This window comes from Anoplophora glabripennis, unplaced genomic scaffold (genome assembly GCF_000390285.2).
Source record: "Anoplophora glabripennis isolate ALB-LARVAE unplaced genomic scaffold, Agla_2.0 scaffold145, whole genome shotgun sequence".
NCBI classification, from domain to species: Eukaryota; Metazoa; Arthropoda; class Insecta; order Coleoptera; family Cerambycidae; genus Anoplophora; species Anoplophora glabripennis.
In genome coordinates this window covers 307,645-335,328 of record NW_019416303.1, presented here as the reverse complement: position 1 = coordinate 335,328, position 27,684 = coordinate 307,645, and the positions used below count along the sequence as shown (strand labels likewise).

Here is a 27,684-nt window from a genome sequence, read left to right as displayed (position 1 = left end):
AATTTTTTTCTGATGAACCGATCGAGTTGCGGTTTTCGGCATTGTCTTCGGAAAAATATCAGGAAAAAAGTCTATATATTACACTTTGGGGCTGGATCGAAACTGCATTGCGGGTGCATAAACTGCATCTTGGAGTGCATCAATTCTTCCGAATTTTCTAAAAATGGTAAAAATTGACTAAAAGTTGTAGAAATTTGTGTGCACGGGTTTTCGGGGTCGGAGATTCCGAATCTAACCCTGAAAAATATGCCCGACGGCCCCCCCTCCCAGGGGGGCAAGGGGGGGAGGGGCTTCTGTAAAACATCGAATAGACTTTTTTTCATTCGTTCTTGCGCTAATTTTTTTTTAAGTGCAGTCCTGAAAAGTGTTTATGAAGGAATTGTTTCGTGGACAATACTGAGGTTTTGTATCGAATTAAATATAATATTGGGCGGCTGGATTCCAATTCGAATTGAATTATCGTGTTTTTTTTTAAATTACAGATCAGGTATTGAATTATTTGTTTTGGAAAAACATGTTTCGGTACATTTCAAGTTTAATTTTGTTCTCGTCGTATGAAGAGAAGGTGCTATTGTAAGTTGATTTAGATTCGCACAATTTAATCCTTGGCATTTATTATCCGAGATTTTTTCCTTTGGATACGAATTCTTGTACAGAGAAGATTTATAAACTCTTTCTGTTGTGCGTAGGAGCCAGATTTCGTTACAGATTCGAATTCGACATGGTAATGTGGTGACCTACACTCTCAGCAGCTACCGTAGAATATATCGATAAAATAGATACCGATCCTAGCCAGTTAGAAATTTATATGTTAAAGCCTCCTGGACTGAAGCGAGTCGAGGCCTTGTATTCATCAGACAGTTTCTCCCAAAAACCACCCTGTATAAGATTTAATATATTGTTATTGCACGCCTTCACAGGGTGTTACATGATTTCGGCGGCTTTAATAGAGGTAAGGTCCAGTTTACTAAAATATTTGAGAAATTTCCGGATTTGCATGAGCAAGCGGAAATATTCAAGAGAGAGAACATGCAAATTGAAGATTTGTTGGGACCAGGGATCCAACTCTCCCTGGCCCTTTATGACGGCTTTTAACATAGGCCCTAGCTCACACATTGACATATGTCAAAAGTACCGTCTGAAGATGTACATAACGAGCGCAGGAAAAAATAATAAGGTCGACTCAGCTAAGTTAATCCCCACAGTCGACGGGCTAGAGCAGCACCTTAAACGAGTGTATTACCAAGTACGTGAATGGCATGGGGGGCATTTGGATCCATTGAAGTGGGGTTGGAGATCTATCAATGGAAAACTAAGGCCGATTCCCGTGACGGAAGAGCCGGGGCCTCCAAATATAACGAGCATGGTTAAATGCAGCTGCATTGAGGCTACGGACTGTGGCAGATCTTGTGGGTGTAGGAAGCATGGAATTACATGTACAATAGCATGTACAAATTGTTTTGGAACCAACTGTTCCAATATTGAAATAGTCGAAAATGTAATAGATGATAGTGATGGAGACAGTGATGACAGTACTGATGATGAAAATTGTGATTGATAGTGAAAGTGTTAGATAAACATATGACAGTAGTTGTCTCACTAATTGCCTTGCAAATAAAAAGAAAATTGGTTCTCAGAATAAAGGGGATTGATTATTTTCGACTCGTTAATTTCCTGTTAGTTTTTCTTACCCTTCTTGTCTAATCTCTGTAAATTTACGTGTGTTACAATGTAAAGACGAGCCTACAAGATCATGGTTGGTAAGCAGGTGGAGCAGTTTTAATGCAAATATCTGATGTGCCTTTCGATGTTTTCCAGAAAGCCCACCCCACGGGCGTCGGGCATACTTTTCAGTATCAGAATCGGAATCCCCGACCCCGAAAACCCCCGAGTGGAAATTTAGGAGGCAATTACTCAGCTATTCGATGTTTTACAGAAGGCCCTCCCCATGCCCCCTGGGGGGGGGGGCCTCAGCGGCGTCGGGTATACTTTTCAGTGTCAGAATCGAAATCCCCGACCCCAAAAACCCCCGAGTGAAAATTTAGAAGGCAATTACTCAGCTATTCGATGTTTCACAGGAGCCCCCCTTGCCCCCCTGGGGGGGCCCAGGGCCGTCGGGAATATTTTTCAGGGTCACATTCGGAATCTCCGACCCCGAAAACCCGTGCACACAAATTTATACCACTTTTAGTCAATTTTTACCATTTTTAGAACATTCGGAAAAATTGATGCACTTCAAGATGCACTTTATGCACCCACAGTGCAGTTTCGATCCAGCCCCAAAGTGTAATAGATAAACTTTTTTCCTGATATTTTTCTGAAGACAATGCCGAAAACCGCTACTCGATCATTTGAAAAACATTTCTGATTTATTGTCTAACTTGCCTTAATCCAAAAAATGTCGACGAAAAGGAAGAAATTCGTGCAATTTTTATGATTCAGAAAGGCGCTGTTTCTTTTTCATTCATATATTAACCGTATATTATTTATTAATATACGGTTAAGTCCCGGCAGTGGCGTACACACCTTTTTTGTAAGGGGGGGTTACACTTTGTAGTAAGTTTTTCGCGGCACGAAACTAGAGCACAGGGAAGCAGACGAAACTAAAAAGCGACGTTGCAACGTTTAGTCCGATTCAAGTACGATATTGGAAACAACAAAATATATACGGCAATAGGAAGTTTTAATAGGTACATAATTATTGTTAAAAGTTAAAGCTCATAGGGGGGGGGGTTGAACCCCCCCCAACCCCCCCCCCCCCGTTGTACGCCAGTGAGTCCCGGTGTATTATACAAACTGTATTTAATTTACTTATCATTTAATTTCAATTACTTTACATTTAAAATGCCTTATAAGTAGTACCTGCATCATAACATAAAAACAATATACATTGTAGGTACTTATCATCTTGATGTGATGTAATTAAAGGTACGTTTTGATTGATCCCATCACTGAATTATGTTTATACATTTTTTATCAAAACTACTGGCAAGCACGGTTTGTTTTTTGATAATTATACATTCATTATATCGCTATAGCAATACCGACATGTTCAAGGTCGCAAATAATGACGTTACAGTTTCGCGTAGTGAGATAGGGATTAATCGCTCTACTACTGTCATCGGACACTGTTCTGTTTCCTTTCGCTCTGCAACAATGACTGCTGACAAAATAGTAAAGCTCGACCAATTGTTAAACGGTTACATTGGCGATTCCAAATCCATCATTGATACTAAAATATCAAGATTAATCGGACCTGGTGAAAACTACGGAAGTCTTCTGTTGAAGGTTGACATAACCTTAGAAAATAAAAAGGATAATTCTCGAGAGGAACTACACACGGTTGCCAAACTCATACCGGAAGATGAATCACTACAAAAAAAGTTCAATATTCAAGTGACTTGTAAAATGGAGATTAGTTTCTACGACACAATCGTGCCGACGCTTCAGCGGTTCCAGAGGGAAAAGGGTGTACAGCAAGTGATGGACTTATTCCCCAAGATGTACGGAGCCAGGATAAATTTGAACGGAAGCGACACAGTCGACCAAGATGCGGTATTGCTGTTAGAAAATTTAATAGAAACAGGTGCGTAGACTATATCTATACTCTGTGTACTTATTATATTAAATATGCAGGGTGTTACAATAGGAAAAGTGTTAAAAAACAAAGAGTACTCCAGAACAATAAGAAATATCATAGAACATATATCCGGAAACAATTCGTTTCCGAGATACAGGATGTTTTCGAAATAAATATATATTTTTCTTTATATCTCCCAAACAGGATGATGGTAGCAACACGAGAACACAAAATTTCACTTTTCTGTCTTAATAAATAATAACACCTTTCCGTGAACATATGATTCCTTAAATTTGACAAAAATACTATTATTTTCTGTTCAAATTAGCACTAAAAATCAGGTGCATCTTGATTTTTTATTGTTTGCTTGTGTTGTTATTTAATAACATAAAAATAATGTACACTCTATATCAATGCAAAAATGATACAGATGCTTTTTATACAGGGTGATTCTAAAATATGTAGCCAATCTTATAGGGCAGAAACTAGAGGTCAAAATAGATTGTTTGAGTTTGAACAAATTTACCTAGATACGAAAATGCACCCTTAACAAGTTACAGCCCCTTAAAATTGAAACAAAAAAATTGTAAAAATACAAATTTCTCCCAAATGACAGAATATTTTTTTTCAAATTTGGCACAGGACCAATACTAATAAATAGCCATGTTTTGAAGATAATATCGATAAAATGAATTGACGGCATGGGGGTAATGTAGGGGTAGTCAGTCTGTGTTTCACCCTGTATTTTTTATACTCCATATTTTGACGATTTGTGCAGCATCATTGGACAGATAATTTAATTTTAAAAGGTTTTTTGTCTTGACATATTTTGATATTTTACATTTGTTTTAGCACCCCGTAAATATATAAAAAGTAGAAGTTTTGTTTGCTAAATTATTCGACATCTGATGTTGAATTTAAGGATTTTAAATGGAACAGCCTATATATTTATTTTTAAAAGGAAAAAATATTCTTCTCTTAAATCAACAACGAGAATAAATGCCTACAAAAATATATTATATTATTAGGGTAATTAAGGTGTTTCAATTAGTTCCTAATTATTTTTTTTCTAAAAAATCTTACCAAATAAAGTCCAACAATGTTCTTAGATACCAGATATCTAGATATAAAAAGGGTATCTAATTCCAGAGATAATACTTGTAACTGCTGATATTACGGGTAAAAATTACTCTAAGGGTTACATGCCCCAATTAGAATCGAATTACACCTACAATAATAAACAGATAGTACTTAATAATTATTCAAAATAAAAACTAAAAATTAAATGTACTTTTAATATGGAGGGCATAGAAGCCAATCAGTGTAAGTAACTTCTCTGGAAATTGAGTTATCTACTGAAGGTTTGTTCTTAAAATTGAAATGTATGAAATGTTACCTATATATTTCAGTATCTTTACGGGAATCTTTATTTTATTCCAACAAGTTTCACAAATAGCCAATGTTCTTATTTTCTATTATATTCAGTGACTTACACTGATTGGCTTCTGAGCCCTCCATATAATACTCCAGATATAAGTATTACCATTGGTAAAGAAGAATACATAAAAGCACACTACAAAGAGATCTATTTGTTTCAAAATTTTACTTAGGATAGATGCAACAGGTAGACCCTCTTCGTATATAATTAGTAAATTTTATATTATCGTTTGAATTCATTTGACGATTTAATGATTTGATTGAATTTGTCTGAAGTAATAATACCTTTGAAACAGAATAAAAAATGCATTAATAAATTATTTACTATAACTGTTAAAGTATGTCGAAACCTTAGTTTTTTAGATCATAATTTTCTTCTTATAATAATATAAGCACCTAAAAGATGTGCATTCATTGGTCTATTTTAATTCATTAAAAAAGTTGAATATTTAAAACTAGTATCCAACGAAAGATTGTTTGCATTTTCTCATGAATAGAATAAAGCTCATGTACCTACTCTGAACAGAACAATAGCTCTTTAATTATCTTATTTGTTTCGCGATGATAATTTTATCTTTAATTAGATACATGACGTAATAGTCAAGCTTGTTGTAATTTTGTTGTTTACTGTTAATTAAAGATTATATTAATGACGCACTAGTGAAATCTTCCAATTATTTTTTTAGGTTACAAGAACGTGGATCGTTTCGAAAGCTTCGACCTGCCGACAGTCAAAGTCGTCCTCAAAGACCTGGCAGTATTCCACGCCGTTCCCCTAGCCCTGAAACTTTTAGAACCCGAAACTTTTCAGTCCAAAATTCGACGGTACTTAGTGGACTACCACCCACCGCCACATGATCCAGACGGCAAAAAATTCGCCCATTCCTACGAAATAGTTTTCAACATTTTGGAGGAAGATGAGGAGTGTAGATCTCTGGTTCCTCTACTCCGAGAGAAACGCAAACTGAGGCTGGACATTCACCAAAACGAACCGTGGGCCACAATGGGCCATGGTGACTTCTGGATCAACAACACCATGGTGAAGTTCGAAGAAGGTAGATCAATAGCCAATAAAATGGTAGACTTTCAGTTTCCTAGATACGTCTCGCCGGCCATAGATTTGTTCTTCTTGTTGTGGTCTAGCGTGAAATTGAACGTTCTGGATGAACACTTTGACAACCTAGTGCGATTTTACCACGAGAACTTCATTAAACAACTCGAAGAGCTCCATTGCGATACCTCTCCTTTCACTCTAGAACGATTCCTGGAGGAATTGAGGTTGGTAGCGGATACCGAAATGATGCACATCTTGTTTTTCACAATTTTCATCATTTTTGCTAAAAAGAAGGAGTCGGGACATAATAAGATGCCACATGAATTAGAACCAGAAGATGTTAGCGAAATAGGCAAGGAAAGGATAATCCATTTCATCAAAGTTTGCAAAAGGAAAGGATGGTTATAATATAAAATGTATTAATACATGTTAAACGAATATCAAATATTATTAAACCCTTGTCAATTTAATACAAAATAATGTATTTCTTTAAAAATCATTGGTTGAGACTAATGTGGTGATAATACGAATATTCTATTTCGGATTTCGGGCATCAAATTTAAGATCAATCCGTTTTCTCTGCTATTAACTCAATTTTTAAATAACTTTTTTACTGATAATTAATTTTTAAAAAGGCTTCTTATATAAAATGTTCGGATGTTCTTGACTGAAAATAAACCAAATTATATTAAGTTAACTTTTCTTACTTTAAAAAGTTTCTTATATGAAATTTTTAGAAACGAATCAGCCATATTTCAAGAGTAGTTTTCTTCCTCCCTTTAAAAAGTTATGAGCCTTCAAAAGAGTTTTTTTTTATTTAATTTTTTTATGCAACTGCATACAGTAGGATCGTATACGATGCAAAGTAGAGCAAAAAATTGTCGGCCTTTTATCAAAGGAAAATCGTGTCATCATTTTTAGGAGGCGTAAGATAAATCATTTCAAATTTAAAATGAAAATCAATGTAAAATCTGAAATACCGCTGCACACGCACTGTGTTCTGGTAGTAGCTGTAGTCGCCCAGGTGCATCGAGTGTACGAACTGGTCGGTTATACGTCAAATACTAACCTGGCGAGCTTTGCCGTTAATTAGAGAGCGCTTCCAAAAAACAAGTAAACAACAGTGGCGCGTACAGAGGTAAAATGTAGTACATATGTGGAATTTAGGAAACAAATTGGATTTATAATAAAATTACATTTAAAAAAAATAGTTTATGAGAATAAAGGAATTTTTGTAGCAACAAGGGTGCCAGACCTGAACTGATCCCCTCGTCCCTTCATAATGTATAAAGAAATTATTCAATTTATAAAACCCTTAAAGGCGTACTTCATTGGTTCCCTTGACAGGCAATGATTTATTACTTTGCATCGAATATGATCGTACTATAGTTCAATGAAACTTGATGTAATTTTAGGATACCCTGTGACGAACAAACGCTTATTTCTTGCTTAAAACATTGTCACAAAGAACAGCTGAAATACTATTATTTGTACTATATTTTTTATTAGTAGAGATTTTACGAAAACACAAATGTTTATAGTCGCTCTATTTACCCGTATATTCCATATTGTCGCTTTTGAAGAGCCGCTACTACCATTTGACTTCACACCTAGTATGATAAATGACGAGATGGTAAATGGGTAAAAAACAAACTGACGCGTTAATTCGGCGAAACGGGAATAGTCGAATCACTGCTACATTTTTATTATAGTTTGTGGAGTGTCTTTGTGTAAGTGTATAACCTTATAATGTTAATTATTTCAGGGTTTTGTGAAGGTACAGTGTACTTTGTGTTTCTGTTTCCAAGATTTTCCTGATATTATTAAAAAGCATTTATACGAATCAAAGAATAGTTGATATGGCTAGAACCTACTTTTTGTCAGGAGAAGACGATGCTGTTGCAAGAAGACAATATCAGATGGATTATCTCGACCTATACCGTACCAAATAAGAAAATGTTTGTTAAGATCGGTTTAACATTGAATAGATTATGAGAGCTTTGAACACCAATACGCTAAGAAGGGAACAAATTCAGACAGAGAAGCTTAGAACCAAAAATTTTAAACGGTGTGGAAGAGGATTCTGGTACCAATACACGAAGACTAGCTACAAAATTTCAAGTATTTCAAATGTTGTAAAAATCAGACAAATAAACAAATTATTTATTTATTTTTGTGTATTTCATTACTATTATCTATTTATTCTCCTAAGACAACGGCGACGAAAATTAAGAAATTCACGCAGTCGCAAAGCTTACACATCCCATCAAGTTTATGGCAGCAAGTGTTCAACGTCCAAGTGATGTTGCTTTTCATTTACACGTTGAAGTTATAGAATGTACGGACATTAATTAATTATAATAACATCACTAGCAATTGTATTGTATTGTATGCAAAAGCTGTATTTAGTTTATTCTCATTTAAATGCCTTATAAATAGTACCTATATCATGAAGACAATACATTGTACTTATCATTTTGATGTGATGTAATTAAAGTTACGTTTTGATTGATCCGATTACTGGATTATATTTATACATTTTATCAAAAGTACTTGCAAGCACTGTTTGTTTTTTGATAATTATACACTCATTACATTCCGATAGAAATACTGAAAATACCTACATGTTCAAGATCTAAAGTATTGAAGCGGTACAGTTTCGCGTAGCAAGACTAAGATTAATCCGTCTACTATTGTCATCGGACACTATTCTCCTTCACTTCGCTCTACAACAATGACTGGTGAAAAAATAGTTAAACTCGACCAATTGTTGAACGGTTACATTGGCGATTCCAAATCCATCGTTGATACTAAATTTTCAAGGTTAACCGGACTCGGTGAAAATTATGGAAGTATCCTGTTGAAGGTTGACATAACCTTAGAAAATAAAAAGGATAATTCTCGAGAGGAATTACACGCGGTTGCCAAACTCATACCGGAAGATAAATTACTCCAAAAATTATTCAATATTCAAGTGAGCTGTAAAGTGGAGATTGGTTTCTATGACACAATCGTCCCGACGCTTCAGCGGTTCCAGAAGGACAAGGGTGTGCAACAAGTGATGGACTTTTTCCCCAAAATGTACGCATCCAGGTTAAATCTGAACGGCAGCGACACAGTCGACCAAGATGCAGTGTTGTTGTTGGAAAATTTAATAGAAGCAGGTAGGTACTCAAACTCTAACTATAATCTAAGCAATATTAAATATACAGAGTAAGTAAGTAGAGTAAGATAAATATGATATTTACGCAAATACTTTTTAACTTATTCGACTTGAGCCAGTGATATAAGTAAATAAATAATCTATAGTAGAATCATATTCGATGCAAAGTAATAAATCATTGCCTGTCAAGGGATCCATTGCAGTACGGTTTTAAGGGGTTTATAAATTGATTAATTTCTTTATGCATTATGCATTAATAGTTATATATTTATGAAGGACAAAATGAAAAACAAAGGCATCTCCTTCGCACATTGGGCGGCAGGGCAACAATACATTTATTACTCCCTTCATCCTCCCTCATATGACTTGTGTCGTGTGTTTGTTGCGGCGGCGCGCGTGCCGGCCCGGCGTGGTCAGTTTCGTTTCGGTTGTATTGGTGCTGCGTGTTTCTCGCTCTCGATATTTGTGAGGTTATAACTGTTATAAGTGCAATTATATTTCGTTCGAGCTGTATGTGTGTTTCGCGCTATTATTTGAGAATTTGTGAGAGAAATCATATTTCTTGTGCTCCGTAACAAAAGTGTTTTTAGTGTTTTATTTGTGTGCTGTGTGTGTGTTTCGGGCTGTTGTTTGTGAATCGTGAATGCTATTATATTTTCTGTGCTAGTGAAGTGAAGTTTTTTGTATTATTATTGCTCTTTTGTCATTATATGGAGAAATGGAGGCGGTGCCTGGATGTTCGCATGCCGGATGTACTGCTGTGGGTACAGAGAAATCTGTATTAAGTTACAGAGAAAAAACGATAATATTAAATGTCTATAACGCTTTAGAAAAGGATCATGAAACCGAAGACTGGTTTGGTGGAAATGTGTTCTGGATATACTGGAGTAAGCAAATCATCTGTTTTCAAAATTTTAAGAGAGAAGAAAAATGAAGGAGACGTTAAGAAACCTAAAAAAGGGGGTGGAAGGAAGAAATTAATATTAAATAAAGATGAGAAAAATGTAGTTCGGCGTACAGTATATAAATCATAGAATTTATATTTTGTTTATAATTTGTTAATATTTCTTGTTTGATAGAAAAATAACTTATTTTGTTGAGATTGATAGAGAATTGTTGTTAGTGTTTTCATTTGATAGAATCATATCGTAGGATTTATATTTTGTTTTCATTCTGTAAATATTTATAGTATATCTGTTATACAATGTTTTTGCTTTGAAACTTCGTTCTCCTTATAAAAAAAAAGAATCGTAATGGGGTGCGATGAAGGGATCAGTTCACGCCTGGAACCCTGTTACTACAAAAATCCCTTTATTCTCATAAACTATTTGTTTTAAATGTAATTTATTATAAATCCAATTCGTTATTTAAATTCCACATATGTACTACATTTCACCTCTGCATGCGCCACTGTTTATTGTTCCCTGCTCTACGATCAAGCTCGCCAGGTTAGTATTTGACGTATAACCGACCACTTCGTACACTTGATGCACCTGGCCAACTACAGCTAGTACCAGAACACAGTGCGTATGCAGCGGTATTTCAGATTTTACATTCAATTTCATTTTAAATTTGAAATGGTTCATCTTACGCCTCCTAAAAATGATGATACGATTTTCCTTTGATAAAAGGCCGACAATTTTTTGCTCTACTTTGCATTGAATACGATCCTACTATATATACAATTATGTAAACTCATCGTGAAGATACTGAGAGACACTGACACTAATAACCCCAAATTGTGACCATTGAGTCAATGGATGCATTTGATTACTAATCAAATTTCAAATAACAAAATGCACTTAAATATAAAATAAGCTTACCGTAGAAATGAACAAATCAACAAAACTCTGAAACTATTCATTTCACATAAAAACTTTTATTTTTACTTATTGTTAGGTAAACCATTATCCCATACCCCATTAGTCTACGTCAAACATCTTCAGATGTGTTATATTTCTCAAAAATTTAACACTCTGTATGTCGAAAACTAAGCCTTTTAAGACGCCGGTTCATACAAACTTTTCTTTTCATAATGATACAAGTAAGCACCTCCTAAAATATGTTTACGTAAATATTTAAGTTACACCCTATAAGTGCATTCTTTAGTCTTTTTAAATTCATTAAAAAAGTTTAATAATTTTTAAAACTAGTAACCAAAGTAAAAATGTTCGTATTTTCTCATGAATAGAATGAATCTCATGTACTCTGAACAGAACAATAACTTTTTAATTATCTTATTTGTACTCACTTGTTATTTTCTCAATAACAGTAAAGGATTAGATTCATGAGATCCTAATCAAGCATTACTATTAATTTTTTGTTTCTATACTTTCTTTGATTAAATTATAATTAAATTAATGACGCACTAGTGAAATCTCACTATTATTTTTTTTTAGGTTACAAAAACGTGGACCGTTTCGAAAGCTTCGACCTGCCGACAGTAAAAGTCGTCCTGAAAGACCTGGCAGTCTTCCACGCGGTTCCCATAGCCCTGAAACTTTTAGAACCTGAAACTTTTCAATCCAAAGTTCGACCGTACTTGGTGGACTTCGAACCACCGCCACCTGATGCAGAAAATCCAGACGTCAAAAAATTCAACCCATCCTTCGAAATAGTTTCCGACATTTTGGAGGCTGACGAGGAGTGTAGACCTCTGGTTCCTCTACTCCGAGAGAAAAGCAAATGGAGGCCAGAGCCATACCCAAACGAACCGTGGGCCACAATGGGCCATGGAGACTTTTGGATCAACAACACCATGGTGAAATTCGAAGAAGGTAGACCAGTAGCCAATAAAATGGTAGACTTTCAGAACCCCAGATACCTCTCGCCGGCCTTAGATTTGTTCTTCTTGTTGTGGTCTAGTGTGAAATTGGACGTTTTGGACGAACACTACGACAACCTTGTGCGATTCTATCACGAAATATTCATCAAACAACTCAAGGACCTGGAGTGCGATGTCTCTCCTTTTACTCTAGAACGATTGCTGGAGGAAATGAAGTTGATGGCGGATACCTTAGTGATACGCGTCGTGATTTTCACAGTTTTCGTCATTTGTGCTAAAAAGAACGAGTCAGGTCTTCCCAGGATGCCACATGAGTTAGAAGTAGAAGACGTTACTGAGATAGGCAAGGAAAGGATAATCCATTTCGTCAAAGCTTGCAAAAGGAAAGGATGGTTGTAATATAAAATGTATTAATAAATGTTACACGAATATCAAAAATTATTAAACCCCTATCAAATTAATACAAAACAATTCCTTCAAAAACCATTCGTAGAGAATATTGTGATGGAACACAAACATTCTATTTCAGGCATCAAAATTGAAGTAAATCCATTTGTTTTGTTTTTAACTCTAAATTTCTAAATAAGTTTTCAACTTTTATATAAAATACACGGAAACGAATTTTTGGGTGCAAATAAACCGATTTATATCGAGTTACTTTTTTCTTTCTTTAAAATGTCATGAGCATTCAAAAGCGGTTTTTTATTAATTTTTTAAAGCAACTCCATTTTTTAAGGTCAAGTTCAATGAAATTTGATGTAGGAAAAGTTTTGGTATACCCAGTGATGAACACAGGCTTATTTCATACTTAAAACATAGTCAGTAATTGTAAGATTACCTAAAACAGTATTTTGTGTACCAAATTTTTTATTGGCAAGGATCTAGAAAACTCTATTTATTCGCACTGTAAAATTATATATACTATTTGCAGACCGCTAAAATATACCTTTTCTGAGATAAAATACAGTACGCGCCTAAAGTATGGAATAAATTCAGTAAAAACGAAACAATTTATTTTTGGGAAAAATCCTCGAACAAGTCGATTTTTAATTTAAAAAATACATATTTTAGCATAAAAGGCGATTTTCAATCGTCATTTGTTTTCGAGTAATGACGTCATCGACATTTATTTGAAATAGCAACCCCCTATTTTTTTTTCTTTATTCTGAAAGATCGTTTAATTGTCGATCCGACAGTATTAAAATGTTGCCATCTTACATAGGAAAGTTTTCGAGTAAATGACGATTGAATGTTAGAAAACGTAAATTTGATTCATTAAAAAAATAACAATTCCTATGTCAAGCAAATACAATTCATTAAGTTTTCTACCTAAATTAAGTGTTCGAATTGTCACCCACCGACTTCTTGACAATGCGCAAGTCTGTGTAGAAATTCTTCTTGCACATTATGAAGTAACTCTGTGTATTTCATCTATAATACAATTTTGGAGCCCTTCTAAATTATGTGGTCTATTAACGTACACTTTGGACTTTAAGTAGTCCCATAAGAAATCCAGTCCAGTCCAGGGGTGTAAGATCTGGGGATTTCGCGGGTCATTCCATCGGTCCTCGTTTGCCGATCCACCTCCCAGGAAAACAATTGTCCAGCAAATCTCGAACAGGGCGCGCATAGTGCGGAGGTGCACCGTCTTGCTGAAACCATATGGTGTCGTCAGGAATATCAGGGTCATTATCGTTAGGAAAGATTACTGCAAGCGCTGGAACAAGGTCATTTTGTGAAAACTCTAAATATTTTTCTCCTGTAAGGGTTCCTTCAAAGAAGAAAGGCCCTACTATTCTGTTGTCAATTATTCCAGCCCACACAATTAATTTCTGTGGGTGTTGGGTATGTGTCTCTACCATCCAATAAGGATTTTCCCGACTCCAATACCTGCAAGTTTGACGGTTCACTGTACTATTGAGACAAAACGTGGCCTCGTCTGAAAAAAGTATTTGCCGGTGTAAATCACTATTTACTTAAATTTACGTAAATTTACATAAATCCATCATAATTTCACAAAAGTGTAAGCGGCGCCGGCGGTCGGGATCGTCTTCATTGAGTTCCTGCACAAGTTGAATTTTGTAGGGATGCTATTTTTCCTGCCTCAGGATACGTAGCACTGTGGTCTGACTAATTTCATTGTTCAATGCAACCATTCGTAAAGTATTATGAGGATTATCTACCATACTTATCAAAATGTTATCTTCACTAACGCTTGGACATCCAGGTTTTGGAATATCTGCAATATTGCCAGTTTCTCTAAATTTAGATTCTATCTTACTGACTGTTGATTGGCTAATACGGCGATCTGGATGTTTCTCATTAAATAAATCGCAAACTTCCTGCTGCGTTCTAGTCTTATCCCCGCATCCGATAAGAATTTAAAATTTAAATTCTTTGTGTGACAGTTAAATGTGCCAAAATACTTTAAATTAAACAATACTTTTTATATCGCTTACAATACTTAGAAAGTCGGTATGACAGTGACACTTTTTAAAGATTTACACCTACGAGATCCATAAAAAAACTTCAAGCATTTCGAAAAACTAAATTTGATAACGTTTTTGCTTTATTTTAATTGATTTGGGTTTTCTAACATTCAATCGTCATTTACTCGAAAACTTTCCTATGTAAAATGGCAACATTTTAATATTGTAATAGGGGGCTGCTATTTAAAAAAAATGTCGATGACGTCATTACTCGAAAACAAATGACGGTTGAAAATCCCTTTTATGCTAAAATATGTATTTCTTAAATTAAAAATCGACCTGATCGAGGATTTTTCCCAAAAAAAAATTTGTTTCGTTTTTACTGAATTTATTCCATATTTTAGGCGCGTGTATATTTCCATTTTCTATTGTAGTTGCCACACAAACGGCTGAATTTTTGGGAGCATTTTAATCTAAGTATACTTAATTCTTTTCAATATATCTGTGGCCACATTAAATGTATTACTTTATAATTTATACAAACTTACCTCTTCAAATAAATTCAGCATCGGCCAACATTTCGAGAGCTATATGTCCGTAGACGTTGACTTTCGGTGAATTGATTTAGATTTCATAACGTTTCGAGAGATAAATTACACTGTTCTTCAGAAGAAGTTTAGATTTATGGATGTCCTTATTAACGTTAAAAAATGAGGCCACCCGGCATTAGCTTGGTAAGTTGTATCAGTGCACTATCAGCGTAGCCAGTTGTTACTTTTTTAAAATAATTGTTAGAGAGAGAGAGAGAGAATGGAAAATAATTTAGTAAAACATACAGCTATTGTATGGATCAGTGTCGTGTTATTTTAAAGTCATCACGTTTTTTTGATATCAATGTGGACGAAGCTCTGAACATTAAAAAAATATTCCATTGATTCTAAAAAAACAAATTTGTCTACATGATTTATTAAATATTTAATATAAATTTTTGTTTTATGACAATTACTTTTACCGTATTAAAACACGTACGTAATAAAAAATAAATAAAAATACTAATTCAGATTAGTATACCAAAATATTTTTTTTAAAATCGTTTCAAGTTTTTACAAACAAATTATGCGTTAATATATTTTTAAGCAGTGTATGTATTTAATTTGTGAATCTCAGTATCAATGACCTCTGACATTGACCCAGATTAGCTAACTATAGTACTGCCACTACATAAAGTAGGTAGGAACGCATTTAGGATAATTAAAACAGGTAATATTAAAAAGATTTTAAACAAAATATGATGTTTTTACTCTTTTTTCTTACACAGTCGCTTCGGCAGCCAATCGGTGCTAAAAATAATAAATTAATCCAATGTAAATAAAACAGTTACAAAATTAAATCGTGAACAGTTAAATTTAAGCAGAATCCGATCCTCTTCCGAACGTTTACGAATAAGAACGGAGGTTACCCGCCGCTGTTCTATCAATATTCCGCATTGCCGCTTTTGAAAAGCTACTACTGCCAGTTGTGCACCTGTTATGAAATGACAAATTCGTAAAAAAAACAGCCACGTTAATTCGGTGAAACAGAAAAAGTCGAATACGTCACCACCGCATCATTATGTTAGTTTTTTATTTTAGTTTGTAAAGTGTCTTTGTGTGGTGTAAGTGTACCTTACAAAGTTAATTATTTCAGTGTTTAGTGAAGGTACAGTATATCTTTGTGTTAAGTTTTTGCGTCATGCCATGAAAAAGCATTTATACGAACCAAGAAATAGTTGATATAGTCAAAGCCGACTTTTTGTCAGGAGAAAACGATGCTGTTGCAAGAAGACAATATCAGATGGATTATCCCAACCTATAAGTATCTAATAAGAAAATGTTTGTCAAGATTGGTTTAACATTTAAGAGATCATATGAACTTTGAACGCTAATACGTTAATGTTAGACGGGAACAAACTCAGAGAGTGAGAAACTTAAAACCAGAAATTATAAACGCAGTGGAAGAGGATTCTGGTACCAGTACAGGAAGACTATGGCTACAAAAACTGGGGAGAATTTTTTCAAACTCAATCAAGCTTGTTTATCCAGCTTCAATTTGCTTTTTGAAAGGTCTGTACAACTATTGGTTGCCGAGATATCAATGTTGAACGAAAAATAGCACTTTTATCTCTAATGATTGATATCTCTCTACAGGAACAATAGCTTTTTATCTTATTTGCTTCATGATAATGCAAATTTTAAGCAAATTTACTTGCTATTTTTATTTTTTCTTTAATAGTAAACAATTAGATCCATGACGTACTTAGTCAAGCATTACTAACATTTTGTTTCTATAATTTCTAACAAAGATTAGTTTACTGACGCAGTAATGAAATCTTACTATTATTAATTTAGGTTATAAAGACGTGGACCGTTTCGAAAGCTTCAACATGCTGATCGTCAAAGTTGTTCTGAAAGATCTGGCAGTCTTCACGCAGTTCCCACAGCTTTAAAAATTTTAGAACCCGACACTTTTCAGTCCAAAATTCAACCGGACTTAGTGGACTCCAAGCCACTGCCACCTGACGTTGAAAACAAAAACTTCGAAATAGTTTTCGACATTTTGGGGACTGACGAGAAATGTAGACCTCTGGAAACTCACCAAAACGAACCACCAACACCATGGTGAAGTTTGAAGAAGGTAGACCAGTAGCCAATAAAATGGTTTTGAACCTCAGATATCTCTCGCTAGCCATAGATTTGTTGTCCTTGTTGTGGACTAGTGTGAAATGGACGTTCTGAAAGAGCACTTTGATAAACTAGTGCAATTTTACCAGGAAAACTTCATTAAACAACTGAAGGAACTCCAGCGCGACGGAATTGAAGTTGGTGGCGCATACTTAAGTAATGCACATCGTGTTTTTCAAGGTTTTTACTAAAAAAGACCGGTCAGGACCTTCCAAGATGCCATATGAGTTAAAATCAGAAGATATTACAGAAAGAGCTAAAGAAAGGATAAAAAAACCAACTAATTTGTTACGACAAAATACTGTATTTGAGACAAAACACTGAGGTCAATCATTTTTTTTTGCTTTTAATTCAATTTCTAAATCACGTTTTTTGCTGTTCCCGAATTTTCAAAATAGTTTTTTCTACAAAATCATACTTCAAAACTGTTAGAACCCGAAACTTTTGAGTTCAAACTCCAACCGGGCTTAGTGGACTGCAAGCCACCGCCATCACTTTATTAATAGATCTGAGGGGTTGTTGATTTATATTTACCTGAAAATTTGCATCAATAAATGCTATTATTGCACGAGAACCAAAGCACATGGCATTACATTTAGCTGCATTTATTTTAAAATTATTTTTTAATGAATGCTCCTGTAGTAATACCAAATCGGAATTTATTTTACTACAAGCATCGGCAATATTCTTCAGACAAAAAATAAAAGAAAGTTGTGTGTGTTAACGTTTCGAGACACATATTGTTCTCATCTTCAGAAGGAATTGGACACTTTTTTCGTACTATACTAATATTAACGATTAGTAGAATATACAAGATGTCCAGTGGCATCAAAATTCCGGAATCTTTAGTAATAGTGATCCCGAATCTCCGCTACTGAATGACGTCTTTATATCCGAATTCAAGGGATTGTTATTTTTAATTAGACAAACCGTTAACCCAAGTTTTATAATTCTACGTCAGATATCTTCAGAAATATTTAGAAAAACGCAATATATTTCTCAAATTTTAACACCCTGTATTTCAAAATTTGTTTTACGTTTTGGTTTTTTTACTACCAGAGATTCACAAACAAAAGAGGCAATGTGACAAATTAGTAATCAGGATGGTAAGTAAATACTCAGTATTTGTTTTAAATTTAAGTAAACTTAAATCTGTTGCATTCAATTTTTCCATATATCTCCCAAACGCCTTTAATAAAACAAATCGAATTTTATATACCCCTGAATTCTCAATGTTTAATCTGCTCGTGTAAATATAAATTTTCAATTATACTCATAAGCGTTTCATAAGGGACATTTTGAATAAACATTTTTTATTTTCACTTTTTGATATTTTGACGATATATTTGACTAATTTTGGATTTTTTCTAACATGAATGTGCTCTTTTTTCGTCTATAACGCAGAGCTTTCAAAATAAAAATAAAAAAATGATTTTGGAAGTCCACGTTGAATATAAGAAAATTAATATATTTTTTTTTATTAAAGGCGTTTTGATGATATTCGGAAAAAAATGAATGTAAGACGCCATATTCAAAAGCCTCTAACTACATTAGGAAGTGTTTTTATATAAGGCAATTATGCTCAAATCGGCAAAAACATCCACATAATTTCAAATTGTCGCTTGTCAGTATAGTTTCTGGACACCTTATATAAATTTTTTCATGGAAGTAACAACATAAGATGACTTCACAAGAGATTATGAATGGTCATGGTCAATCTCAACAAATCAACTGCAGAATATTCAAGATTATAATCGCAGAAAAAAATTATACGTTAAGTTTTATTTACGATTGTCATTTACAAACCACTCATTGATTTTGTTTTCTTTTGATTTCTTTTACTGTTCATTGCAAAGAAAAGCGTATCAACAGCGTAAAGGATAAATTTTTCGGTAGACAAAAGAAGTCACAAAACCATTCGCATAGATTATGAAAAGCAGAGGTCCCCAAAAAAACCTTGAAGCACCCCATTCTCCACTAAAATTATATCAGACATCTCGCTTCTTCGAGTGACATATGGCATCTTGAAGGTGAGAAAACATTTAAAACAATTTAAAGATACACCTCCTATGGGATATTTAAAATACTAATAGGTACTGAGAAATACAATCAAATTCCTTGTTAAGTTCGCAGACTGTAAGTGCTAGAAATGGCACGACAGACGACGGTATTTGTTAGGAGATTTTACATCACCCTTTTTTAAAATAGGGACCATCTCACCCGATATATTTTTGCATATTTGGATAGAACGTTCTCTGTCGAGCATAGTGATGTAGGGTTTGTTGGGTCCGTCTCTAACAATAAGCGAGATAATATTAAAAAGCGAAAAGAAGATCAAGAAAATAAGACATCTTGTAATTAGGCGTTTCTACCTACTTTCCAATTACGTGAAGACAGGTAGTAATGTCATGATAACTTTGTTATTGATTGACAGTTATATTACTATTTAATTACAGAAGTAGTAAATTGAAATATTATTAGGAATTAAAATAGAATATGGAGAATAACTTACTCTATTTTAAATCCTATAATATTTCAATTTGTGTAACCCATTTTAATTAAATGGCCTACCATATAACATTGTCCATGAGTAATTAGGCCTCTCATGGCCTAATTAGTGAGATTTAGTTAAAATACCTATACCCATTTTAGACAATATCAATGTCCGTTATGTCGAAATATATTGCAACTAAATATAAATCCTTAAGTAATTGAAAAAAAAGGCAGAAATGCCTGAAAGAGGTCTAACAATTAAAATATATCTTATTTTCTTAATAAAAAAACCTTTTTTTTTTTGTTTTTTTAATATTATCTCGCTTATTGTTAGAGGTGGACCCAACAAACCCTATATTACTATGCTCGACAGGGAAGGTTATATCCAAATATTTCAAAATATGCAGGGTATTACATTTAAATTAACATTTTGTTTGGACTTCATTGTTTTTCTACTATCATTTTCGAAAAGGAGGTCAAAATATAGTGAATCACCCTGTACATCAGCAAATTCTTTAACGAAAAAACTAGAAATATCATGTAAATCAAAACAATTTGAATTATTTTGCTCTCTTATCGCATCATAAACATCGCACTCAAAGATTGGCAAAAACATTATTTATTCATTCTCGCAGAACGTCATCAGTGATTTAGTTATTATTTTAGCCATTGAAGATAAAATATTTATTAAATTCAGTTACTGCGTTTTAAATGTCTCTATTTATGTTATTAATTATTATTATTNTTTGAAGTATACACTTTTTCTTCCAAAGGCTTCCTTTTAAAGATAAGATCTTTAAAAAAATTTTTTTTTGGTTTTTATTTATTTTTTTAAACTATGAAAGCGATTTGTTTTATATTTAGAATGAAGTGTACGAATGGAAAGCTCAATCGATTTTATAAATTATTGTGAAAATATCAATCATAGGCGTCCGTAAGGAGCTCTGATAACCCCTATTTTTAATATAATTTATGTGTCACTGGAAATTTCTCATAATGAATATATTATTTGACATTGCGGTTTATTCTACAGCAAAAAGGTCTCTTACTATTTTTAAATGAAATTATGTTTTTTGAGAAAAATGGCTTCTTATGGATTCATTACATGTGTAACTCAACCAATATAGAGGTCAGACAGCTTGTTTATTCAGCTTCAATTTGTTTTTTTAGAATGGTCTCCTTACTACTATTGGGTACCAAGATATCGATGGTTGAATGAAAAATGACACTTGTCTTTAACCATATTAGTAAATCCAAGGCCGACTAAAAACTTGAATAAATTCTCTTCATAAACCTTTCATCGTTTCTGAAGAAAATATATATTTTTCATCCTTAACATTAATTTGAAGAAGGTGCAAAAAACATATTTTACGGCTTTTTAGAAATAGAAAATTTACAAATATTCATGAAAAGACATGTTTATAGAAAAACGGTTCAATGGATCAAATTGTCAATTTACAGGTTTATTGTGGGTACATTGAGCTGCAAAAATTTCTATCAACATTAGTCTTTTCATCAATATTTGTAAATTAACTGTAAATTTTCTAAAAATCAGTAACAACTCATCTTTTTCCTGCACTCTTTTAAAATTAATGTTGAGGATGGAAATAAATTTTATTCTTCGAAAACCATGAAAGCATTGTAAAGCGTTTATTGAAGTTTTTAAAACCGCCCTTTTTATTGTGAGGTCATTAGTTACCGAGATATTGATGATCAAAAACAAAAGGAAGTAGCAAAAAAATCAAAATAATGCTGAATAATCAAGCTAACCGACCTATGTATCAGCCTAAGAGAAACAAAAGTCCTGAGCCCATGGGAACTTAAAAATATTTTTTTTTCTATGATTGCGCAATAACCGAAGCTCAACAATTTTCTTGCCAAAAGATTTTGAAACTAGAAACTAGAAGTTTCAAACTGCTTTTATTTATCTTGATACCATTTTTCACAGAGATGTCAAAAATCACTAAAAAAAATTTTTGTTCCCTCCTTTCCAGTAATGTATAATGTATGTCTCATCTCACGAAAGGGACATCCAGTTTAGTACAACTATTATATATACGATTTCAGATTTTAGCGTGGTATAGTCAGTAATTGTAACTATAAAATCAAAACAGTCAAGAACGTAAAGAATTTCATGAATAACTCAAATGTTCTTATCAAAATGATAATTAAAATCTCCAACAATGACATTCTTTTTATGGCCACCTAAAATAGTAACATTCCTTCAAACTAATTACCTAATAAATATTTCGGCATCACCTGAAGTGGATCCATGTGTACAAATTATAGGGGTTTTAATATCTGTTATTTCAAGGGCACGAAACTTGTCATTTCATTTAACTGTACAAGTGGTATTCACCGGATTCAATTCAGAGCGAACATAATACATGCACACACCCCACCTTTACATATTGTTTCATAGTAAAAAGATAAAATAAAATACAATTACATACTTCTTCTTCTTCTACTACTACCTGTGGTTGGTTCTATCCAAGTCCCATAGCACTGCGGCCCTATCAGACCTATTGTGTTCGGTCCTATTCAGCAAGCAGTTTTGTTCTTTTTACAAAGACCAAAAGCTTCCTTGCCAAGACTTCTCTCAGCTCCTTGGGTTCCAGAAAGGTTTTTCCCACGAGCGTCAGTCTACTGCGTGCAAATCCTGAGCACGGGCAATCGCCCAGAAATGCAATTACTTAAATTAATACTAGTCAAAAAATTATCAGTAAGGCACCTGTATGTTGAAGTTTTGTGCAGAAAAATATTTTCGTGAGATTGTTGCATACAATTGTTTAAAGACTTGTGTTGTGTCTTATATGGATATCGTAGGACTTGTCTAAAAAATGTGTTTCTGATAGCCCGCATTTATCACCCTGTATCTTTGTGTTTTCGGGATTTCTTGTTTCAATTTGGCATCGTACTTTAGTAACATTCCGTAGGTATATATTACAAAATAATTATAATTTTGAATTATATCCTAATGCAGTTTTGTGTCACCATCAGTTTTTACAAATGCAATAGAAAACCGCAAAAAAAACATTTTTTCGCCCGTTTTTGCGTAGTGTGTAGCAAGAACGGGGAAGGTCGTCCAGAGGTCTCCGTGGGCTTAAATTGATCGTCATGAAAAATCTAGGTGAGCATAATTCGATTTTTCCAATATTTGTCCGACTTACCCCTACTTAAGGGGTGGAAACCACCCCTAAAACAAGAAACGTGAGAAAATGGTCGATCAATTCTTGGTAAAAATTGGCGGGAATTTGAATGGCAAGGAAGAGATCAGGGATGTTCTTCCAAATATGCTCAAGGTGAAAAACATCCCCCGCGTGGGGGTAAAACCACCCCTATTGCCGAAAACCGGCGGCAAATGATGTTCCCTTCATGAATTGCCTTTTTTGTGCCACTCTTCCTTATAAATCCAAATGATATGAAATACATGCCCCCATAATTCGTTCTTCTGTCGGATTCTGATCAGTTACCCCTACTGAAGGGGTGGAAACCACCCCTAAAACAAGAAAACAGAAAAAATGGTCACCAAAATCTGGGTAAAAATTGGCGGAATTCCACATGGCAAGGGTAACATCAAGAATGCCCTCCTAAAAATGCTCAAGGTGAAAAACACCCCCCGCGTGGGGGTAAAACCACCCCTATTGCCGATAGCAGACGGGGAATGATATCCACTTCATGAAGTACTTTGTTTCCCCCACTACCCGACAAATGATACGAAAGACGGGCCCCATAATTCGATCTTTTGTTTTACCCCCACGCGGGGGGTGGGTTTATCATGAGCATTTTTAGAAGGACATTCCTGATTTTACCCTTGCCATGTGAAATTCCCCCAATTTTACCAAGAATTTATCGACTATTTTCTCATTTTTCTTGTTTTAGGGGTGGTTTCCACCCCTTAAGTAGGGGTAAGTCGGGCAAATATTGGAAAAATCAAATTATGCTCACCTAGATTTTTCATGACGATCAATTTAAGCCCACGGAGACCTCTGGACGACCTTCCTCGTTCTTGCTACACACTACGCAAAAACGGGCGGATTTTGCGGTGACTCTTTAAATCCATTTTCCTATCGAACAACTTTTCTGGTATTCTTAGCGACCACTATGTTTAAGGTAAAAATAAACCTCTGGTAATTTTTGGCTACTCCATGTTCCCTACTGCATCAAATTTCATTAAAATACTTGATCTTGAAAAAAAAATGAAATAAAATTTTTTCTAGCTTTATAATTTTTAAAGTGTGTATTTTATAACTTAACTGATATATTTTTTAGTATTTCGTGATGGCAGCTCATGAATATATAAGGTGGGAAGAAATTTAGATGGATTTTAATTTCACAATATTATATTCAAAATTTTTAATAATTTATTTGAACATTTCAACTAACCTTTGTTACTAACTAATTAACGTGAAGTGCTCTTCAATTGTGCGTTTACAGATATTTTAAATATTTTAACTCGACAACTCATTTTCTCTAGGGTAATTTCTGACAGGCCCCGCCCACTCGAGAAGATCGACAGCGACGACGATAAAATATAAGTTCTTGCCCCTGTAGGTTAGGCAATTGTATACATAAATTTGGGAAAACATTTCTTGACGGTCAGATATTTTCAACATGTAAAAAAAATCCAAATTTGAGACATTACTCTGTTGCTTAACTATTAAATTTATTGGTCTACAATATTCTTTTTTTTATAAATGTATCTAATAACGCCTCAGTATAGTTCCAAATGTAGGCAATGTTATGACCGAAATATTTAGATTTAGAATTTTTTTTAAAGCGGCTCTGCTGTCTTGTAAAACTGACATTGATTAATTGATTGAAACTTGTTTCATTCCAATAAGGAGTTGTAATATTTAGATGTGTTCGCGTGTGGACTTCTAGAAATTCTGCGTCAAATTCCGTTCATTACACCCCTAAGATTTTCTATAAGTACAAGGTTTGATCAAACAGTAACGGGATTTTGAAATTGCGCATGTTGTATCTTGTCTATCGAGTTGATTTTTTTTTTGTGTATTGGTAGCGCCGTCAGTGACGTACCTTTCAATTTTAGGCAGCTGCCATACTCAGTTTGTGTTTAGCGAGCGAATGAGTAAAACTTACCTCAGTGTTTTTGATTTTTTGTGTGGCAAATGTCGGATCAGAGTTTCTCTGATAATTTGTGTTTAAAACGGAATTAAGTATGTTATAAAAGTCCTTTGGCGACGATATTATGTATGAGCCACGAGATTATCAATGGCACAAATGTTTTCAGAAAGACCAAGAAGACATCAAAGATGAGGCGAAATCTGGTAAAATGTGAAGGTCCTTCTAACCATTTTCTTCGACTACAATGGAATGGTTCATCACGAATTTTTACTGCCCAGTCGTACAGTTAACAAGGAGTACTACCTACCAGTTTTTCGTGAGGCAGTTAGGAGAAATGGATAAGAACACGAGAGACGACTCGTGGATTTTCCACCACGACAACGCACCAGTGCATACCGATTTGCTTACCCAACAGTTCTTTGCGAAACACAACACCGTCGTGATGCTGCAAGCATCCTATTCTACGGACATGACCCCTGTGATTTTTTCCTGACCCTTGAAACATATCCGTATGTTGCCTGACGTTACCAATGATCAAAAATTGTTTAAACATTTTTTTTAAACAAATGCGTAATTTTTTAGGTTTTTTGGGGTATCCTGGACAAAAAACGTTCCTATGCAACTTTTCTCTCAAATCTACCGTTTTCGAGATATTAACGATTTTTTGTTTGAAAAAAACGCGATTTTAACCATTTTCAACGTCAATAAACTATATTAAAAATTGCAATTTTTAGTGTTGCCAAAATTCTCAAATAATCTTTGAACATCCCTTAACAAAAATCCAAAGAGTTACACCGGCATATTTTATTCTGAAGACTCGGCTGCCTCCGTTTACTGCGTCTCTCTCGCACTCACTCGAAGTATATACTCTACGCCTACAACTAAGGATCTGCTTGTATCGTTCAATATTGACCGGTAGGTTTGTTGTTTTTTGATAATAATAAACTTAGTATTAATAAACTATTTAATAAATAATGTTAATAAGAAAGCGAATTATTCAAAACCAAACTATTGCTACTTTAAATTAAATGTCATATATTTTATTGGAATATAGCATATACTCGATTACATCAATTAACTTAATTTTTTTTAATCATTGTCATGAAAAACAATTTTATAATTTAGTTAGGATATTAATTACAAAAACTTATTGGTAAAGAAAAACTAAACAATAGTAATGTTAGGTACATGTTTGGAAAATCAATGAAAAACTACGTAATTCAATTATTTATAAGTTATATAATGTTTTATTATTATTTACAGTACATTAATTTATATTTTATTAATTGAATACAAAATTGTTACTTGACATCTGTATAAATATTAGTTGCAATCTTCACTTAAAAATTCTATTAGTTTATTTGCACAAAAGTCTACATCACAACTGAAAAGTGGTACACAGTTTACATTATTTTTTTTTACAGTTGCATGCTTTTGTTTTGCACGACTTCGAGTGAGTGCGAGAGAGACGCAGTATACGGAGGCGGCCCAAGAGCGGCCGAGAAACGCAGCGCGCGCGCCTTATTAACGATAAAAAAAACAACCAAAATGGTTAAAATTGCGTTTTTTCGAACAAAAAATCGTTAATATCTCGAAAACGGTAGATTTTAGAGAAAAGTTGCATAGGAACTTTTTTGTTAAGGATACCCCAAAAAACCTAAAAATATTTCGAACGAAAAAATCGAAAATAGATAGATAGATACTGTGATTAGAATTTTTAAAAAAATCTTGACAATTTGAGAAATTCCCTGATATTTCCCTCACATTTCGAAATATGTGAATTTCAGGTATTTCTGATTGGTTCCGCCCTGATCCAATTATGTGAGTACATCTTTGGATGCTTAGTGTCCAATTGAGAGCATGTTTCTTCTGAAAATTTTAAACTATTTGGTTAAGAAGTATTTCTAAAGTGAAAACATGTAAAAGTATTATAACTCTGACACTGCCTTTATAACACTGTTGTTAGAGGCGCTGTCACTCATGTAAAAGTAAAAATCATGTCACTCTTGCAGAGTTTGAATTTCATAGACAACTGTTCATATGTGAAGTGTGAAGTCCCTTTTGGTCGCACTGCAAATTTAAAGTAGACGCCAATGTGCTAGGCTCAGGCACAGCCTCCTACATCTAGGACGTTATGACTCAGGTGATGGGATAGAAGACCCTTGTTACTACTATGTTTACAAGCATATGGTGCGCTAGTTTCGTCATTAATCGTAGTTTTTCTAGTAGATGAGAGACGTCAATAAAACAGAACAGTTCACGTTAACCGAATTCGCATTAACTCAGATTTTCTGCAAAGCTATTGATCACTCCATGTTCACTCCCTCATTGTTCAGGTAATCATTGATTCGCTAATAAGTCAATTAAATCACATTTACGCATTTCATTAAGCTTCTTTGTAAGGACGATATTAGAATTAGCCACAGTGACTCTATACAAGACAGTGGCGACAATAGAGTGTATCATTTTTAATTGGTCCACGTGATTTTACTGCAATGTTACATCCAGTGTCAAATTCATCTGTGATGTGTCATGTGTCAGAAGCGTTCTTGGTGTTATTCAATATTTGTATTGTTTTATTTTAATTTTGGTAATTATTAGTGATATTATATTGGGAATTCTGTGTTAAGGGATAGTTATAATGTTTGCAGAAGCTTCTATAAGGACGATGACCGTGAATTTCTTTCAGGTTTTTTGGACACCATAACACAAAATATAACACCTACTTATGAGGAAGTTAAGGTTCCTGCTAACATAGAAGAACCAAAATTTAATCTTAGTTTTAGTGAATTAAATTCTCTTTATAATGTGTGCGGATATATTGCTCAAAGTATCGTTAAAACATCAAAAACTTGTAGAAACTCTGTACACGCTGTTAGTTCTAAAACGCCGATTTATAAAACATTTTCAAAATTTAGCGTACTTAGGAGATTTA

General features: G+C 34.0%; 3 protein-coding genes across 4 annotated transcripts in view; 2 read left to right on the top strand and 1 right to left on the bottom strand.

Annotated features, from left to right (window-relative positions):
* LOC108904287 overlaps positions 1-12,502 on the top strand; it is a 24,698-nt gene extending 12,196 nt beyond the window's left edge. The window contains exons 1-2 of one of the 2 annotated variants that reach the window (XM_018706775.2): positions 8,701-9,235; positions 11,634-12,502. In XM_018706775.2, coding sequence (XP_018562291.1) covers positions 8,806-9,235; positions 11,634-12,418 — 1,215 coding nt within the window. In that variant the 5' untranslated portion in view covers positions 8,701-8,805 and the 3' untranslated portion in view covers positions 12,419-12,502. Of the gene's footprint in view, positions 1-8,700; positions 9,236-11,633 lie in introns of those variants that run through there. The other variant, XM_018706776.2, reaches the window with a different exon arrangement.
* Positions 1-27,684, bottom strand: part of LOC108904288 (transmembrane protein 47) — a 422,552-nt gene that overhangs the window by 252,918 nt on the left and 141,950 nt on the right. The window lies entirely within an intron of this gene.
* On the top strand, positions 2,948-6,538 carry LOC108904285. The gene is made up of 2 exons (XM_018706771.2): positions 2,948-3,586; positions 5,704-6,538. Exons 1-2 carry the CDS (start codon positions 2,959-2,961, stop codon positions 6,477-6,479), a joined length of 1,404 nt encoding a protein of 467 aa, XP_018562287.1. The 5' UTR covers positions 2,948-2,958; the 3' UTR covers positions 6,480-6,538.

Coding starts and splice junctions, on each gene's coding strand:
- LOC108904285 (XM_018706771.2), top strand. CDS start 2,959: ATGTTTATACATTTTTTATCAAAACTACTGGCAAGCACGGTTTGTTTT. Junction 3,587..5,703: donor AGAAAATTTAATAGAAACAG/GTGCGTAGACTA, acceptor TTATTTTTTTAG/GTTACAAGAACGTGGATCGT.